This window comes from Pungitius pungitius, chromosome 2 (genome assembly GCF_949316345.1).
Source record: "Pungitius pungitius chromosome 2, fPunPun2.1, whole genome shotgun sequence".
In the NCBI taxonomy this organism is placed as follows: Eukaryota; Metazoa; Chordata; class Actinopteri; order Perciformes; family Gasterosteidae; genus Pungitius; species Pungitius pungitius.
This window is the reverse complement of record NC_084901.1, coordinates 12,656,897-12,676,246: the sequence shown is the minus strand read 5'-3', so window position 1 is coordinate 12,676,246 and position 19,350 is coordinate 12,656,897. Positions and strand designations below refer to the sequence as shown.

Below are 19,350 nucleotides of genomic sequence, written 5' to 3'. Positions count from 1 at the left end.
AACATATGATGGCAAACGTTTCCTGATTCCTGGTCTAGTCTGAAATGCAACTTTATCGAGCATCAGCTGGAGTGTTGAACCCAGCTCCCCTTCGGCCATGTTCTCTGGCCTGGGTTTACTCAGTTTGAAGCTGCGAATCAGCCCAGCACGAGAGGTGTTGGTTTCTCTATTACAAGAGGGTATATATATATATATACTGTATATACACACTCACCTGAAGGATTATTAGGAACACCTGTTCAATTTCTCATTAATGCAATTATCTAATCAACCAATCACATGGCAGTTGCTTCAATGCATTTAGGGGTGTAGTCCTGGTCAAGACAATCTCCTGAACTCCAAACTGAATGTCAGAATGGGAAAGAAAGGTGATTTAAGCAATTTTGAGCGTGGCGTGGTTGTTGGTGCCAGACGGGCCGGTCTGAGTATTTCACAATCTGCTCAGTTACTGGGATTTTCACGCACAACCAATTGGGCATCGTTTAAATGCCACGGCCTACCTGAGCATTGTTTCTGACCATGTCCATCCCTCTATGGCCACCATGTACCCATCCTCTGAAGCTACTTCCAGCAGGATAATGCACCATGTCACAAAGCTCCAATCATTTCAAATTGGTTTCTTGAACATGACAATGAGTTCACTGTACTGAAATGGCCCCCACAGTCCCCAGATCTCAACCCAATAGAGCATCTTTGGGATGTGGTGGAACGGGAGCTTCATGCCCTGGATGTGCATCCCACTAATCTCCATCACCTGCAAGATGCTATCCATCAATATGGGCCAACATTTCTAAAGAATGCTTTCAGCACCTTGTTGAATCAATGCCACGTAGAATTAAGGCAGTTCTGAAGGCGAAAGGGGCTCAAACACAGTATTAGTATGGTGTTCCTAATAATCCTTTAGGTGAGTGTACATATACATACATACAGTACATACACTTTAAATCTGCAGTTCCTGGCGCACCCACTGTGCTCCATGTGCCACGGTCGCCCCTGAGGAAAGGAAGAAAACTGCACCTTTTCAATGAAAACAGCCAAAATGTTGGCATGTGAAAGCCAGTGTCATGAGTGCCATACTGATTTCAGCCACAAGGCTAAAAGGCACCCCCATCTTACCCTATTATCAAAATAGGGCTAAATGTATCACATTCTCTTTCAGGTGAGCTTTTATCGTGTGAATGTATTCCCTTAAGATAAGTAGAAACATTTATATTTTCCAATATTCAAGGACACTTTGTTAGGCTGATGAAACAGATGTATTAAGTGTTTCCCCTACCATTGAACAATCAATGTCCCCGCTGTCCAGTAAAAGTGTAATGTGGGAGAGGTGGTGGTCAGAAGGCAACATGTTCTCTCCTCCTCCTTGCCTTGTGTCAATAAAGAAATATTGCAGCTTGAAAAACCATGAGTTGACAGAAGACCAAAAAACAGTCATGAATCAAAAACCTCCAGATACATGTGACCCCGTTTAATCAGGTGGATGGGATCTTTCTACTATCATGTCTTTTGTGTCCATTCAGATCTCGTTGGCTTTACTTGTGTATGTACTTGTAAATAAAACATTTTTTAGAGTTTAAAATATTTAAACTATATTTTGTAATATTTACTATTTATTTTTCTGGTTGGGGGGTCTTACAATGTCCCTATATTCTCAAAGGGGGCCCTGACAGTAAATGTTTGGGAACCACTGAATTACAGAAAGTGGAACTCAGTTTCTGTAATTCTGTAGTTCATGTAGACACATCATACTAAATTATACATTTTGGATGAAGGTCTTTGGACCAAGTTGTTTTTATTAGTGGCAAAACGTGTCAAGCTGACAAGCACACAATTACTTGTTTTAGATTTTTATTTTGTACATATAAATCATATCCCTCTAAATTTGTACAGCATGTTGAAGCTTTAGAATAGCGAAAATGTGTCACAAATTAAAAGTGATTTGTAAAATATACAAAGCTTGAAAATTCATTACAAGTGTTCATTAAACACACAATAGAATATATTTGTCTATATTTGTTGATTTGGTAATAAAATATAAAACAAAGGATAAATAATGTAATCAAAACAGAACTTTGCATGAGTTAAACAGGGTTTCTTGCCTGCATGCAGAAACTTCACAGAAATAATTTATAGAATAGAGTGCAGCTGATTAAATGCACTTATTCCAACAATTATGATTATAACAATAACTCTGTGAAAGTAAAAGCTTTCTGGCAAACAAAACAATTACATTAAAGATTACAAGAATAGTACATCTTAAGATATGATCAGGTAGATGTGAGGCGGTAAAGCCAAGGACTGGGCGGAGACATAAAACATTCATGTGAGTGGGCCCCCGCAACAACAGGAAATATGGGGTAATATGGAGTGTGCACTGTGCAGATATCTAGCTGTCCACTGCAATCTGTGATTCGCTCACTTTAATAGGCAGTGTGATAATTACTATATATGCTTAAAGCAAGCTGAGGTAAGCATTCTCTTGTTCTATCTGTTGAAATTCTCATTGCCTCACAACAAAAATCAATAAATAATATTCTCGGGCTTCAGTGGAAGGCCTGAAGGAACGTTGCTGGGAGTGTTGCCGGATTAGCATCATTTGGAGCTACTGCTGCTAGATACTTTCACGGGGAAACACTTGAGTTTCTCAGTGGGGCTACTTTTTCAATTTAACAAACTTTTGCTGGTTTTTCAAAGTGACCTACCTTAGCCTTAAATGACTGACCTCCAACCAGCCATGGCATGTTGGAAGAATACATTCCCATTTCAAATGTTTATTTGTGTCACTTTTTGGCCCACAGTTGACGAGTAATTGATGTGAATCAACAGTCTATGAAAATAGATATGGCATATAAGTTTCAAATACATATTTCTATTGATGAACTCAAGTTTAACTAAATGCATAAAAATGTTAAAACAAATAGTTTTTAAAATGTTGGTAAATAGCATATAACCCGAACATGACTGCCAGTATTGCTTTTAAAGATGGTGAAGGAAACCTCGCAGCACACACATCTCTCACCCCTTCTATCAGAGGGAAGAGATGATTGGACAGAATCGGCATGCTGCTGGACTAGTTGTTGGTGTTACAACATTGTAAGTGTAGACAAGCAGCAACACACTGCTCACAGTTCAAAATGTATCACATATTCGGTCTTTGAAGCGACAGATTGAGAGAGATTCATGTGCAGGATGAGCAGTTAGTGATAATTCAAACCCTCGGACTGAAACCGCAATTATTATGAGCGCAGGCATGTGTGTCATGTTTGGCCAAACTGAGCGAATAGGTCAGATGGATTGTCCATCACCTCAGACTGAAGTCATTTAGAGGATCACACAGCTGGACGAGGAGGCCTCTACACTGCTGAAAACACACACACACACAAGGGAACAAACAGTGTTACTGTAAAGTGTCTTATAACGGAAGAGGACTTCAAGCTAGAATGGAAGAAAGAATGGAAATGATCCCACCTGTGCTTTGGAGTGTTAGTCGGCTTCATCCTTTTTGCGGCGCTGCCCTCAAGCTCAACTGGAGGCTCCTGGACATGCTCACTGGTCTCAGAGCTCCCCTTAAGAGAGAAGTACAGGAAGTTTTCACTCAACTAGCACATAACTAGTCACTATCGAGTTAGAAGGCCACTGAAAGTGTGAGCCTCCTGCTTTTTGTAGTCATCTGGTGCACAACATTTAGCTTTAAACGACTAGTCTCTAAAATAGTCCAAAGATCAATTGGTAGTAAATTTGTTGCAGCCGTACAAACATTATTTTAACTTAATGCAGAGCTATTTACCTCAGCGTTCCGCTACCATTATAACAGCCCCCCCTGAAAAAAAGTTCTTGAAATTTTTTTAATTTATTTGTTGTCATTTTTTCATTCACATGCACCTATGCCCGTGTGGCGCAGAGAGCACCAGAGTGACTACCCCCGTCCCGGTCGGCTGAATCACTTGCCCGACTACTGCCCCGTTTGCCTACTTTTTCCGCGGGGATGGTTTGGTGGTTATTTCGCAGCAGGCTTAGTCTGAGCGAAGTGATCCGTATATCGCCGCGTGTGTTCTGCTTGTGCTATTTCATGTGTTGTTTTCCATTATAGCATTTTAGTTAAAGCGGTATTTGGAGTATTTTTAAGTGGTTTGATGCTTATTGTAACCAGAACTCTAATGCTTCCAAATAAATTAAAGAATTCTTCATGAGAGCCGAAATGTAGGTTCTGGCTCGGTCTGATCGTCTCTGTGTCACAGGGTGCTGCTGGTGCAGGTTGAGGGAGGACTCAAATGCAGGACTTTCCAGAAAGTGCTCTTTAATTCCAAAACAAGGCAGACGTACACAAACCACAGCATGTAACGTAGACAATGACGCAACAAGGGACAACAGGCACACAGGGCTTAAATACACGAGGGAGGTGCAGGTGATTGGACACAGGTGGAAGCAATCAGACAATCACAGGACAAGGCAGGAAGTGAAGCTAACCCAGGGACACAAGAGACATGAAACTACAAAATAAGACAGGAAGAGGACCCAAACCGTGACACTCTTGACACGTTCGTTGCCAATATGGGCACCGTTTGGGCACATAAGTGTCTGCATATTTAAGGTGTCTGCGTGTGTGCGTGCGTGCGTGTCTGTGTGTGTGTGACCCACCATGTTTCTCTTCCTGCTGCTACTCGGTGTGTTGTGGCACACGACAGCTGAGTGGAGGGGTTTCCGCCACAACTCACCGTCCCTCTGATTGACCAGCGTCTGCCTTCCCTGCAGCTTCCTGTAGAAGAGATCGACTCAGTCAACATTCAGAGTATTCACAGAGACAGACACACAGGTCAAACAACATGTCTTTTACAGCAGGAATCTCAGAGAAAACACTTGTGAGTTGACCAAATAAATAGGTCAGTGTTCTACTAATAGAACACACGGTTCCTCACCGTGGTAATCTTTATTCAACTTCGAAAGCCCAAAGTCTGAATGTTTGCTTTGTCCGCTGTGGGCTTCCGTACACAGGGTGTAACATGGTGGACTTTTTATGCAAACATGAAAGTCTCATTCAAAGCTGGTTTTAGGGGATTATACACAAGTGAACTTATAATATTATCGTCCATTTGTACTTATAGATCCTCAAAGATCCTACACACTGGTCCTTTAAGGAGCAAAACATAATGCAGTGAGGAGTGTTTCCCCCTACAGACCTCCTCGACTCTTTGCTAAAACAAGTCATCGGCAAATCACAACAACTTTCAGCTACATTTAGCTCCATATTTTTCTAATTTACAAATATTTAAATTCACGACATGATGCATGCATGGTTACATAAACAGTTGACTAGAACCTATTGTTTCTCCATGTAAAGGAAACACATTGCTTGAAAGAGGAAGATTGGTTTCATCACAGTTGGTGGTGATAGTCTGTGGCCGTTCCAGCAGTATGACACATATTTATCATCTCAGTATTTATTAATGTACATAAAGATACCAAAGAAAAGAGCAGATGCATATTTTTCCTGCAGCCATCCGTACCTTAATTCAGGGCGCAAATAAATTTAAGTGGAACGGGCATTACTATGAGGATTGTAAATAAACGAAACGTTCTTGTATACTAATAATACAGTCTTTAGTCCTCACTACGTCTCTGCTGGCACACTCTGTGTTAACTCACAGTCACCACACATCGGGCTGCACACTAAGTAGGTCCTTTGGCTAGGAGTGTGTGTGTGCGTGTCTGTATCAGATAATTATTCTCTAAAAGGAGAAAAAACTTTGTCTACTTTTACTGGACACAAAGGCTACTAGTGTGGCATGAAAAATATGTATTTTTCATCATTCTATATGTTCAGAGATGTCAGCCCAGGCCGTGTAAATCAATCATTTAACATGGTCCACATAAAGCAGCCCTACCTGAGAGCAGTCGAGCAGTTTTAGGATTACCTCCCCTTTCTGTTGGCAATTACATGCATGTGGCTTCATATGCATGTACTCTGTATATTTGGTTCTGTATCCAAGGCTGACTCTGACTAATCTATTCAAACCCAAAATTATACATTATCTCACACACACGCACTCACACACGCTTTCTGACAGCACCCCGTCTTCTCTCTGATAAAGTTGGACCAATTAGCCGAGGTCGGACCCTCCTTTGGGGGTGCATGGGCTAGGCGGGCTTACTAAGGTCCGGCTGATCAATGACAACGCTCTGTCTGACGTACAAAGGTTTGACTGAGACAGTCTTTACCCGCTGAGATTTAGGGGGATTAAACCCTTCCACACACTCACACCACAATCTATTCTTCATAAGAATGGCACGTACAGGCACTTACTGATGTTAATAAGATAAATACAAATATTAAATGCAGCCTCCATGTATTTAATTATTTTTTAATTATTTAATTATGTCAAAACGGTAATTTCTATTAAATCTGAGTAAATTACACTTATTGTGCTTTGTATAAAAGATACAATAAATCTAGACTAAAACTAAACTAAGTATATTACTAATGGCTCTAAACTTACATACTAGCAAGGACTTGAGTGAGTGAGTGAGTGAGTGAGTGTATTTAATTCTATGATTTACAGACCTGGGGAGTGATTCAGGTTGGGGTTAGGCAGGGCTGTTACGATATGACATTTTTGTTGTGCGATTATTGCACCAACATTTATTGCGATATGCAATATTGTTGCAATTTTCAGACCATTTTATGCCACTGATAACATAATGACAATATAATAGCATAGTAATACAAGTACACTATTTCAAAGAACGTTTAAGCAACATTTCTGCGGTCGGTTTGTCAACATTCAGCCTTCGTAACAATTTTCATGGAGGATGTCGGAGACGTGAGGTGTAGTTAACGGGACCGTCTGAAGTCTCCAGCACCGGGCGGGCAGCCTCATCTCACGCCGCAGAGAGCAGCCTGTTCTCGGCCAGACTTCTCTTTCTTATTCAGTGTGTCACATGTTTAGCTATTTCTCTGCCTCCCTTTACGGATAATGGTACATGTAAGAAGTGTAGTATATTTGATAGGTTGGAGGTGTATTACTATGTGGTCCGCACCAACTACGAGGAGATGGCTGGTTAACTACAGTAGCTTTTGACTGAGCTTCCATGGTGCGCAGCCGTGCTTCTAACTCACTAAGCCTCACCTCCAACCTATCAAATATACTACTGAATCTGTCTTTGTTGGTAGGACATGTACCACAGGTAGCTGTAATTAAACCTCTTCTTAAGCAACCTACTCTGGCTCCAGAGGTGTTGGCTACCTACAGACCGATCTCTAATCTTCCCTTCCTCGCTAAGATCCTTGAGAAATCTGTCACAAATCAATTATGTGACTTTCTACAAAACAATGCTTTGTTCAAGGATTTCCAGTCAGGATTTCGAGTGCATCACAGCACAGAAACAAAACTGGTGAAAATGACGAATGATCTTGTACTTGCATCGGACCAAGGACTCGTCTCTTTTCTTGACCTCAATGCCTCATTTGACACCATTTCTGTTACAGGATTTGAATGTATTGTACATCTTTTACATTGTTGATTCTGTACACATGACATCCATTGCAGTCTGTCCATCCCGGGAGAGGGATCCCTCCTCTGACGTTCTCCCTAAGGTTTCTTCCCTTTTTTCCCCATTGAAGGGTTTTTTTTATTTTTTGGGGAGTTTTTCGTGTGCCGATGTGAGGGTTTCGGGACAGAGGATGTTGCATGTGTACAGACTGTAAAGCCCTCTGAGGCAAATCTGTAATTTGAGATTTTGGGCTATACAAAATAAAATGAATTGAATTGAATGTACAAATGCGTGTGTTTTGGCGTGTAGCAGGTACGTGCCTGATAGCGGAGCTCAGGCTTTGGAACCAGTCGTTGAGATCCTCCTGATTGCAGGACATCAGCAGGAGTTTGGCTTTGGGGAAGGTTAACTGGAGAACGAGGAGAGATAGCGTGAATGGGTTGACCCACATTTTCATGACTTTTGCAGGAACCAGAAATTAGGGCTGGACAATACGGCCAGAATCTTCTGTCCCGGTAAAGGTCTTTTAATATCTCTGTTACAATACACACCTTACAGAATGCAGTATAATTATCTATTTTCTGAAACATCAGAAAACATTAACATACATAAAGCCCTCCTTTATATTTGCATGTGTGAATTAAAGTATGTTCTCATTTAATTAACTTTAGAGCAAAATTACATTAACATGTAATTGTTATCTAGACAATTTTGTATCACAATATCTCAATATGATTTCATCACATATTTCATTAGAGTTAAATCATCATGTTAAATTATTGAACAATCCGACCCATAATTACATTTTATAAAAAATACACAAACAGACCAATATGGTATACATATTAATGTATAAGAGAATGAAACAGTAACATTTCTGAATGTCTAATTGGACCTTTACAGAACTTTTCCAGGAAAAGTATAGTTTTCCAGGACATTCTTCAGAAGCTGCAACATGATGTGGCTATGCTAGAGGCATGAGAAGGATTGATTGAATTGATCAGCATCTGGATGTATCTTAGTATGTATTTGGGAACATTGGCTGCTCCATGTCAACGTGTCCCTGAGCAAGACCCCCAACCCCTAACTGCTCCCAGGGCAGCCCTGATGGCTGCACACTTCTCCCACTGTGTGGGATCGGTTAAAAATGCAATGCTAGTCTTTCACCCAAAAGGGTAACACAGTCAGCTAAATGACAATCACAGTCTTCTCTGCACTGCCGCTACATTGTGAAACCAGTAGAGGGCAGCCCAAAGCAAGGAAAAAGCTCATCATGCAGCAGAACACCCTGGGGCTCCTCAAAGGCCTCCAACACACTCAAAACACTGAAAGAAGAAAGGGAGATGTCACATTAACAGGAATAACTGACCTGTTCTCAGGACACCTTCACAGAATGACAGGGTCCTCTTCCTTTGAGTGAACAGTAGTCAACAACTTGCTCATTTGCGTGGCTGCAAAAGCTTCAAAATGGTCTTGTCTAACATACCAAAAGGATTTGTCCAAGCACAGACAAAAGGGGGCTTTTACAGCAGCATAATTACACAGCGGGAGCCATTGCAAGGGATAGAAATGAGGCCTGCAGCATATTAAATGAACCCTCACATTTACCTGCAGCCTCTACACTGTAAGCAAGCTTGTTGAGAGGTGACATATTGATTATTCTCATGCATATTTGGACAGAACTTAACGCTGCAATGGAAGAGTATAGCTCATAAAACATGATGACGTTTTTACACAGGAGGTGGGCATCTCATTATACTTTAAAGATTTCACACGTACCATCATCAAGTAATATCTAATTTCAGAGTTCAGCGACGGGTGCTGAGTGTAGTACAATATTAGGCCCGCGCCACGGCGGTGACGACGGTTGATTTAAGCACTAATAGAATCCACTTCTATTGCATTGCAGTAAAGGAAATCTGACACTCTTAGGTAAAAATGACTTTTTATAATAAGAGACAGAAGCACGGAGCCTCATCGGCGCACAGAGAGCTTGATTATTTATACATCAAAGGGAATGTGTCAAAGATGTGAGAAAATATTCAAGCAGCTAGGAAGATATTAGGGGGAGGAAGTATGTAGACTGAGAGGGGGAGAGAGAGGGACGACAGAATAAGCAAGGTCGACGGATGGAGGGAGAGGAAACAAAAGATAAAATGAGGAAAAAATGTAAGTTATGTCGAATAAAAGCTAGTCGTCTACAAACATGTGTGACCAATAAAAAGGTATCGTCCCCCCTTTTTAATAAAAAGGTATCATCCCCCCTTCAGACTTTGCATATAGATTGCCATGGCATTTACAGCTGTCAAATTTAATTTGCCTTTAATTCTTCATGGCCCTGGACGAGGAGGGCCCCGGAGTGCTGACAGCCCTTTTCCTTGAGCTCAGGAAGGGGCCCGGGATCAATAATGTGTCCTTATGAGAAATTATGTGTAACGCTATCGAGTATGCATTTGAGCCTCGGCGGGATAAGAGGCTAATGAAATGCCATTTCTGCCATTAGATAACGCGCGGCAGCTCAGCGACAGGCCCTGAGGAAGATGTATTTACTGGAGGGCCGGAAGAGACTGATATGCAGTCTAATCTGATCCAGCTACTAAGAGATTCTGTTACAGGCAGCACGCACACAGAATAATCACCCAATCATCAGCCCAATCATTAGTCCCTTGAAGAACCTTTAATTCTCGCAGGCCATTTCAGGACAGCGGGTCCCACATCTTTTGTTTATTTCTCTGGACTAATGAATGGTCTAGAATCCAATTGTCTCATCACACCTCTTAAATTAACCAAATTACAATACTTTCCACGGCGCTGACAAACGTGTGTCTGTGCGCACTACTAAAAGTTGATCTATCAATTACTCATTAAATATGAAATAAGAATAAAATTAGATTTTACCATTAACAGCTAAAAAACATAAAATATGTAGTGGTTACAGTTTCTTAAATGTGCTACATTCCTCTTTTGGAGGTTGTACATAACAGTACGCCAAGTAAAACAAATCCGACATTTATTGGAAAGGGAAAAGAAATAATGCGTCTGCTAAGGACTCACTGGTGTGTGTAGTCAAATCAACGAACAGATGCCTCCCCACCTGCTGCCCAACAGACACTTTGGCATATGTTCAACTTTTTTCAAATGTTTTAAACACTTCCACAGGAAAAATGTATGATATATCGCACCGGTTTTCTGTACCCAATCAGTTGATTTAGATTGTTCCCACCTCATGTAAAACTCTCCGACCCCTGCACTTGGTCACATGACCACCACTGGCCTGACACTCACGCTGAGCAGACCTCCCTGGCTCCTGGTGTGGCCAAACACCTTCTCCACGCTACAGCCCTGCAGGGGGTAGGCGTGCTGGCCTTCAAACTTGTCTTTGTTGGTGAGCTGCAACTTGGCTTGTAGCAGCATGTCGGAGAACAGGAAAAACATCCTAGGCGTCGCATCCGCCCCTTTGGGGGGAACCACTGTGAGCCAGCCCTCGCGGAGGTACCATCTCCCTGTGAGAGGAGGGAAGAACACATGGAAACAGAGACAGTCGTTATCCAAGACTACTGGAAAAGATCTCACATGTAATAGTGGCGGACTCAATTTATGGTGATTTAAAGTTACCAAGGAATGGACCATGGCTGATGGGGTTGCATGCAGAGATGGGCAAAAATAATGTACATCAAAATGAACAAAGTCTGTTAAACTTGAAGATCTGAAGAATGAACTAATGAACTGTTTTTTGAATTGTGGAGCAACTATTTTGATTATATTAAATATAAATTTACCCTGTCGAATACAAATGACAAAATACACAAAAGGATTTCAAGTAGGTATTTAAAATACAGGTAATAGAAATACTACCCATCTCTGGTAATCACACTACTACTAGTGACAGTAGTATTGGCAATGGACTGGGCCTCTTCTCAAGTAATTAAAACACAATTTATTTTTTTAACATGGACAATCAGAATCCAGTTTGTTGCCAAGCAGGTTACCGTGCACAAGGAAGTGGATTTGGTTTGTTGGTACACCAGTTTTTTTGTATGAAACATGCTAAATTATACATGAGATTTGCAAATGTTTACTGTTATTGTGCCAATGATGTTTGTTAAGGTAAAGCATAGAGATATACGTGAAGACATTAATGTAACGTGTAGTACTAAGATACATATGTAAACAGGAACCATAACTTTGTGAGTGTCCGTCTCTACATTTAGCTTGGTTGACTTTCAAGTGAATGTGGTCTAAACAGCCTGCAAAGATTCATTCAGTCTTGTTAACCACTTTGTCACAGAGTTAAAACATTGGTACAAATCAAAAGCTTTTCATTTTTTTCTTTTGCTAATGCCTATGGTTACAAAGCATTAAGAGAGGTTCTAAGCAAGGCTTTAGTAAAAAATTAGATTAGGTAACTTCAGTCAGAGGTTCTGGTAAACCTGCATGTCGCTATTTGATTTCACAAGAATATGAACCAGTGGCACCAATGATGATCTTTAAGAAAAGCAATATGGAAATTCTGGCATCAGTATTAAATTGAGATTTATTTTCATAACCAGTTGAAAGTTCCTCACAGTAACGTCAACCAAAACCACCATCTTCCCTGAACCCTTACCCACACACATACCCACACACATTCAGACATTTACACACTGATGGCATAGGTGGACATACAATGGGCCTCCCCACAAACTAAGAGGGACAGTGGTATTATAGAAGTTTTTTCAAATAATGGGGCTTGGAGGGATGCCTGAGATTCGCAGTTTTTGATGCTGACTTGTCGAATTTGTTGCTAAAGCTGGTCATTTCAAGTTGGATGTTTTTTTTATTTTATTTAGTGCATTCATTCTTTCTTCTCAAAATAGAAAGGCAATGCATCACAGTTTGGATCTCTGTGAAGGGAGATTCAAATCTCACCTGCAATTACCACGCAGAGCAGCAGGCATCCACTTCCCCAAAGGTACAAAACTAAGACCCTTGACATTGGCTTTAAGCTCTGGAGCTACTATAACAACCAACTAACTTCCCATTTTATTAGCGAAGAGTAATACATATATATATAGGACTTACTGCTAACGTCATGGCCTACTTCTCATTTTAAGCTAACTATAGCCAACGCCAAAAATCTATAAGTCGCAACAAATTATCGACTTAAGCTAGAAGACGTATCGGGGGGATTTAGACCTCTGGCTGATGTCTGGTCATGATGGAGGTACTGAATTTTGCATGCTTATAATGCAGTTAACATTCAATGTCGCATGCTGCTTAGCTCAGTGTCTTGCCAGAGGCTGTGAGCATTAGAGATCTTAGAATGGAGTTATTTTTGATTTAAGGTACTGTCAAAACTGACAGTGCTGGATTAAAAAGAATTTGAATATAATAGCACATTTTTAAATCACATGCAACTGAACAGTAAATAAAGATAACTTGCATTCAGATGGGCTAGCCCCGATGAAGGTTCAACTAGCATCAATATGTCAGTGTGAAAATGGTTTTAACCATAGTGTCAACTGCATAGAATACATATAATGAGAATAACTAAGCCATGTTGGATTGAAAAGATAAATGAGGATGTTGCACTCACTAGGAGGTAAGCAGACTTCGAAGGAAGCTCTCATCTCTCCCCACTTGATTGGCAGCGGCGTGATGATAGCTAATAAGCAAGAGGCTGACATTTGGATAGATAAGATGAGAAATTCTGCCTGGTTGAGGGTGTTTTTGTAATTGCAGCTAGCTTGAGTGGCCAGAGCTCTGCCTCGGGCTCAGAGTGAACATTTTCAGGTAGAGACAAGCCCACGAAGATTAAGTGGCCGGGGCCAGGTGGGGGTCAAATTGCTTTTAAAATGCCATGGGTCTCAAATCGAAGCGTCAGAAAACACATCGTGACTCTCTCAGGTGTTGCATGGAGATTGGTTTTTCATTCTAATTAATATTATATAAATAAAACCTGCTTGAGCCATATACAACCCTTTAAGACACAGACCAAGTAGTTATTATAAATGTATTGTTACAATCACTACTCAGTTCAGGACTGACAGGAATAAAGGACAAATGTAATGTCCACACCAAACGGATCCCTTGCACCCTCAGCTCTTTCCCGATCAACTGACAGACCCGAGGCTTTTATCCGTTGTTGTAAATGACATATTACACTAAAGAGAACTCACTGTTTCGTCAAGGTATACAGCTTTGGGAGGAGGGTGCTATTTGAGTTTGTTTAAGGTCTTGCGTATTAAAAAGGTATAGACTTGTTAGATAGGGAAAGTAAAATTAAATTACTTCTGTTGTGATCTGGGCTCTATAGAAAATCAAACGAAATGAACCTGACTTTGATGGGGGGGGGGGGGGTATAATATAATTTGGTTGGAGAAAAAGTATTCTCTGGTACATGTGTTTTCTGTCCTCAAAACTGCAGTAGAATGACATTTTAAATAAATGTAATGTAATGCTTTAGGATATTTTTAAGGGGTAAAGGGCCAAGAAGAGGACTCCATTGTTCCTGCATTGTTCTGAGTGACAAGTCACATTTTCAGCTACGTTTAAATGCTGTTAGGTATCCAGCATGCAAACACACATTAGCAGTGCAATCTGTAAGAGTGTAAGTTAGATAAGGAGCCTGTCAAAAGAGAAAGAGAATTGGGTTGTTTTAAGCAAACTCAAACAAATATATAAAATCATTGGGAAACAACAGAATATGTTGTCACATAAAATGAATGCCTAGGCGGTAATGTGTTTCATGTTCGCTCAAGCATCAGAATATGCCCGTGTCCAGTGTGCTGAAACCGATGTGTCTCAGTGTGCTGATTATACAGACGTGCTGGAATCTCCCTCCGCTTTTCTCGTTTTTTAGAGTTGGACCACAAGGTGTGCTCTAAAAGCCTGTACTCCGAGTTAAATAACATCAACAATAACCAAGAGGCTCAATGTGTACTCTGGTCTTGTGGAAAAAAAACAACAATGATTTCCAACTAGAACTAATTCCGGCGCTACTTTGGAAAGAAATCGGTAGTTTTCCTAATCTTTGAAGTTGTATCAGATACCCCCCCCGTCAGACCCCCCTAATGGACAATTGACAGAGCCAGAGGTTGGATAGGCTTTTTGTGAAGAGCAGTCTCTTTGTGGGCACGTTCTCGTCACACCCCCTGTTCACATCTGACCAGCTACGATGCTTTGAGGGAGCAGCAGGTTCAAAGAGGAGGAAGTGCCAAGCACTCCTCTCAGTGTCCGGGCTTTTCAGCCTCCCTTGTCAAAGAGCACCTTTGCTCTACTACAAAGTCTTTTTGGGCTGAATCAAGTGTGTATGTGGGTGGGGAGGGGGGCGAGGAAGGAGGGGCAGGAACTAAAGATTGATCTACAAAGGGACCCGCTCCCCCTGATGTGTCTGAATAACAGAGGCAGAGGGTCGCTGCTGTGGCAGAATGAGGGTTGAGTCAATAGAGTTTTTTCTTTGTTTATGACAAATATTGGGAGTTTTGTTTAATCTTAGTCAGAGATGAAGTCCAGTGGAAATAGTAGTTATTCCAAAATGATGGTGGCATTTCCCCATTAGAGCAACAGCCTTTGTGTGCAGATCTGCGTGTGTCAGGCTGTGCATTTGTTTTCATTTTAAAATCACTGTTTACAACTACTGTCAATTGCCTGGTGCATGATGGCCAAGGCTTAAAATCCACTATAGCAATGCATGAAATAGTTTTTTAAATAAATATTACACAGCAGTCTTGAAGGAAGAGGGCTAATTCAGGATTGAAATATTACAGTTCTGTCGTTCTGTTGAATGGTTGACTTGTTTTTGCCCGTGCTCGAACATTCTTTTATAGCTTTTTGCTTTGGTTTCTTTTCCCTCTCTTTGCTGATATTGACTGATTATCAGCCATAACCAGAAGAATACAATTATCTAAAAAGCAAAACCCATGGTGAATAGATCCAACGACAAGGATCAACAATGACTTCATGGAATAATCAACTCAAGAAGGATGAATATAGAGGTAAAGTTGTTTAAACTGACTGTTTAATAATCACTTCAAACCTCCTTATAGCATTACAATGTTGATGATGAAACCAAGTGAACTCAGGAGTAGTGCTAATGCGGGATTCATCAGACGGCAAATGGATATTTTCATCATATCTCAATCAGTCAATTGTCGGCTGTAGATTAACTGGCGCATAGCTAGCTACATTTGAAAAATACATATATTGTTTTAGTACCTACTTTAAGTAGTCAGGTAACGTAGTAGCCAGCCTGTAATCTTTATAGGTCTTCAAGTAATGCAATGTAGTATCATAACAACGCTGGGAAACCAGTCCACTCTGTATGTGGTTTTTATGATGTTAACAGGGTACATTTTTTATTTTTCCCTCAATTTACTAATAAATCTAATAAATGTTTCAGCACTAAAATGGATTAATATCCTATGGATATTTAAGTTAAATCTGAATGACCTCAAACACCATCAGGTGCCATGGTCAGGAACATAAAGTCACATTAATGGGAAATAATCAATTGTCAACAGGACAGAAAATGTGAGACATCTTTGTTTCAAATTGAAGGAACAGGCAGGCAGACACAAATCTGCGGTCTCCCAGGGAAACCGGCCGACTGTCTGCTGTATCGATGTCCCATTGATTCAGGCTTTCTGTCTCACAATCGCACCCCCCACATCTCCTACAGAGCTACTTAATATGTTTGAGAGGGTCCCGTGCTTCTCATCTGTACAAAGCAGAGCACTTTTCTTTAACCCACATTAGAGGCGGTGTTGGTGGGAAAGAAGGAGAATGGGGCAGGGTGGCGCTGCTGCTGATGCTACTCTGAAGTCTGCCTGGTGGGACCGGAGCTTTATTTGCTGGAGAGGAAGCCGGCTGAGTTGCAAGGGGCTGAGAACTCAAATGAGAGGAGGCCTTTGAAACTTCCCACATCAGCATTAGAGAGATGAGCTGCTATTCAGTGCTCATTTCCAGCTTGCACCAAGACATCCCCAAATATACACATACACAGAAAAAGTCAAATAAACACACCCGCAGCTTTGTGCGCACACACACACACACACACACACACACACACACACACACACACACACACACACACACACACACACACACACACACACACACACACACACACACACACACACACACACACACACACACACACACACACACACACACACACACACACACACACACACACACACTTTTATCTACTGGTCCACAAGATGAGGCTGTGATCTAATTGGTCCTGGGGGAGATTGGCAGGGTGAGAAGAGCAACGAGGAGGCCAGACAAACAACAGGAGGGGGAGTGGCAGCTAAAAGTAGAGAAAACCACAATGGAAAGGGGAAATAATGGAGGGGAGGGCAGGATGTAGAGAAGAAGCACACTCGCTCACAAAAAAGTTAGCAGTAATGCTCTTTTAATGGAGGGGCTCGGTGTGCAAAATACTTAAGTTTCCTGGAGAAAGTACATTGACAAGCAATTCAGTCAAGTCTCAATACTCCTACCTCATTTACCTTCAATTTATCTTCTCCCCCATGTTTTCCAAAGGACGTGGCGCAATGAATGCACAGAGAGGTAGATAGGGGATGGAGGTTCTTTGGGAATGGAGCGAGAGAAAGGAATATGCGATCAGAGGCTCTAACCTTCAGCCAACACCTTTGTCTTTTTCCCTTTCAGCAGTTTTTGCACCCTGCATAGCTGGAGGTGGTTCTCATGGCATCTGGTATTGTTCTGGATACGCTGGAACACCTCGTTCACCGCATCCACCGCCCCTGAAGAAAACACACACACACACACACACACACACACACACACACACACACACACACACACACACACACACACACACACAATCTGTTTGACTATGAATATGTGAACATGCGTTGATGAACTATTTTCTGAGTTATACTAAGTCTTTAGTGTATTAGACATCAAGTATCCATTTCTGATAATATTGACATTGGCAAATTCATGGCCTTGCCTCCAGCAGGTAATTGACAATTGTTCTTCAAATCTTTGAAAAAAACACTTGAATTTCTTCTGTGGCACATTTCAACTCCTTCACACTTGCAGCTTTTAAAACCGTTCAAATATTAAAATATTCAGCTCCTGCATGACATTCCTGCTATGACTTAACAGCATGAATTGTTTTACCATGGTTTTCCAATGCAGTTCATTTTCAAATGAAAAACCTTTCACATTTTTCTTCTGCAATAATCATTCAGCTACAGACACCATTAAAACTTTAAAATGTTGACAAAAGTCTAAACTAATTTATGAGAAAAACAGCTTGTTGATATCTATTTTACTTTTTTCATAATCACTATGTTTCATTAGTTTTTTTGTCTCTCTCTGCCCTCTGAGCAGTCTGACAGGACCGGACAGGACCTGGTCTTACAAAATACATTTCAGAACCTAATAACTGGTCCAGTGCGGACCACCGCCGGTGCGGCCCGCCATGTGGACGTCCCGCCAGTGCTTCTGACAGACAATTGGCTGGCTGTGTCTTCCAGCCCCCTCCCTCCCTCCCACCTTGGTCGGCTGCACCGTTCGGCCGGATCATCGGCAACACCCCTGATCTACAGTGTGCAGCAGCAGCGTCTGAATCTGGTTAAAAAAATATGGCACTTCTGCCCTTATTACCAGAATATTCACTCTTCAGGCTTCATTGTTGAATCCAAATGATACCGTGCTTGTGCTAGTTGGACTCATATTTATTACCACAGAGACATAGAAATCACATGGACTTTACCTTATTTTTTGGATAACCGTTATAGTTTTGCGCTAAAGGACACTTGTTTGAGGTGTGGATTCTGTGTAAATCGCTGCTATTCTCTCTGCCCTTTGATCAGCTCGTTAATGAACCCAGGTGCTCAGTTACCGTGGAAACTCACTCACACGCAGTCTGTGTCTGTTTGTCTCACACAGCGGAACGATAATAGCTGATTAGTGGAGTCACATGACGCAGGCCAACATCATAAAACCCTGCTTGCCCCCCCCCCCCCACCCTGATCCCTCCTCACTATTGATCACTCACTCACTGTGTCTGTCTGTCTGTCTCCCTCCCTTCCCCTCCCTCCCTTACATGAGCACCCCCTTTTTAAACCCCTCTGTAACACTGCCCATAACAGATGTCCTCCCCTCCCCCAATTCCTTACCCCTCCATTTTTTACCATGCTCCCCTCCCTCTCTTTCAATGCTGCCTCATCCCCCCCTAAGATATAACCCTTATTTTCTAACCCTGCTCCCCCCCCCAAATTATCTTCTACTCCCCCCAAAAAATCACTTCTATCCATCCACTTAACTATCTTATTTAAAGGGAATTTACGGAATTCTAACTGTAATGTTTGATGAGGCCTATTAATTAATAACTTCTTAGTTTGAATAACAAACATTCTGTCTGCCCACTCCCCCTCAGTCAATTCTATCATTTCAAAATAAAAGCCTCAATGATTATCTGTTCCTTAACCATGAAGAATGAGGTTTTGTCTTTTAAATACTACTACAACCACTACTAATATTACTAGTTCTTCTAGTAGTACTACTAGTGTTTCAACTAGTATTAATATGACTTATTTCTATTAATTCTACTAGTAGTACTGTAAATCCTATTCCTACCAGTAGTAGTGACACTGCAACTGATATTACTCCTCTTACTACTATAAAAAGTACTACTAGTATTTATACTGCTATTATTACATCAACTATTATTACATCAACTATTACTAATATTACTATTACAAATGATACTACTCTTACTATCATTACTACTACTACTAGTATTTGCTGCTACTGCTATTATTATTACTAAAATACTAATTCCTGATAATAGTATATTTCCAGTGGTTTCTTAAAATTAATTTCAGCTTCTGAAATTTCTGT

General features: G+C 41.1%; 1 protein-coding gene across 1 annotated transcript in view; it reads right to left on the bottom strand.

Moving 5' to 3' along the window:
* Nucleotides 1–1,842: 1,842 nt before the first annotated feature.
* Nucleotides 1,843–19,350, bottom strand: part of arhgef39 (Rho guanine nucleotide exchange factor (GEF) 39) — a 43,311-nt gene continuing 25,803 nt past the window's right edge. The window contains exons 7-12 of the mRNA XM_037462507.2: nt 17,112–17,240; nt 10,774–10,991; nt 7,809–7,897; nt 4,639–4,756; nt 3,469–3,566; nt 1,843–3,361 (exon numbers count right to left, since the gene is read on the bottom strand). Coding sequence (XP_037318404.2) covers nt 3,322–3,361; nt 3,469–3,566; nt 4,639–4,756; nt 7,809–7,897; nt 10,774–10,991; nt 17,112–17,240 — 692 coding nt within the window. The 3' untranslated portion in view covers nt 1,843–3,321. The remainder of the gene's footprint in view (nt 3,362–3,468; nt 3,567–4,638; nt 4,757–7,808; nt 7,898–10,773; nt 10,992–17,111; nt 17,241–19,350) is intronic.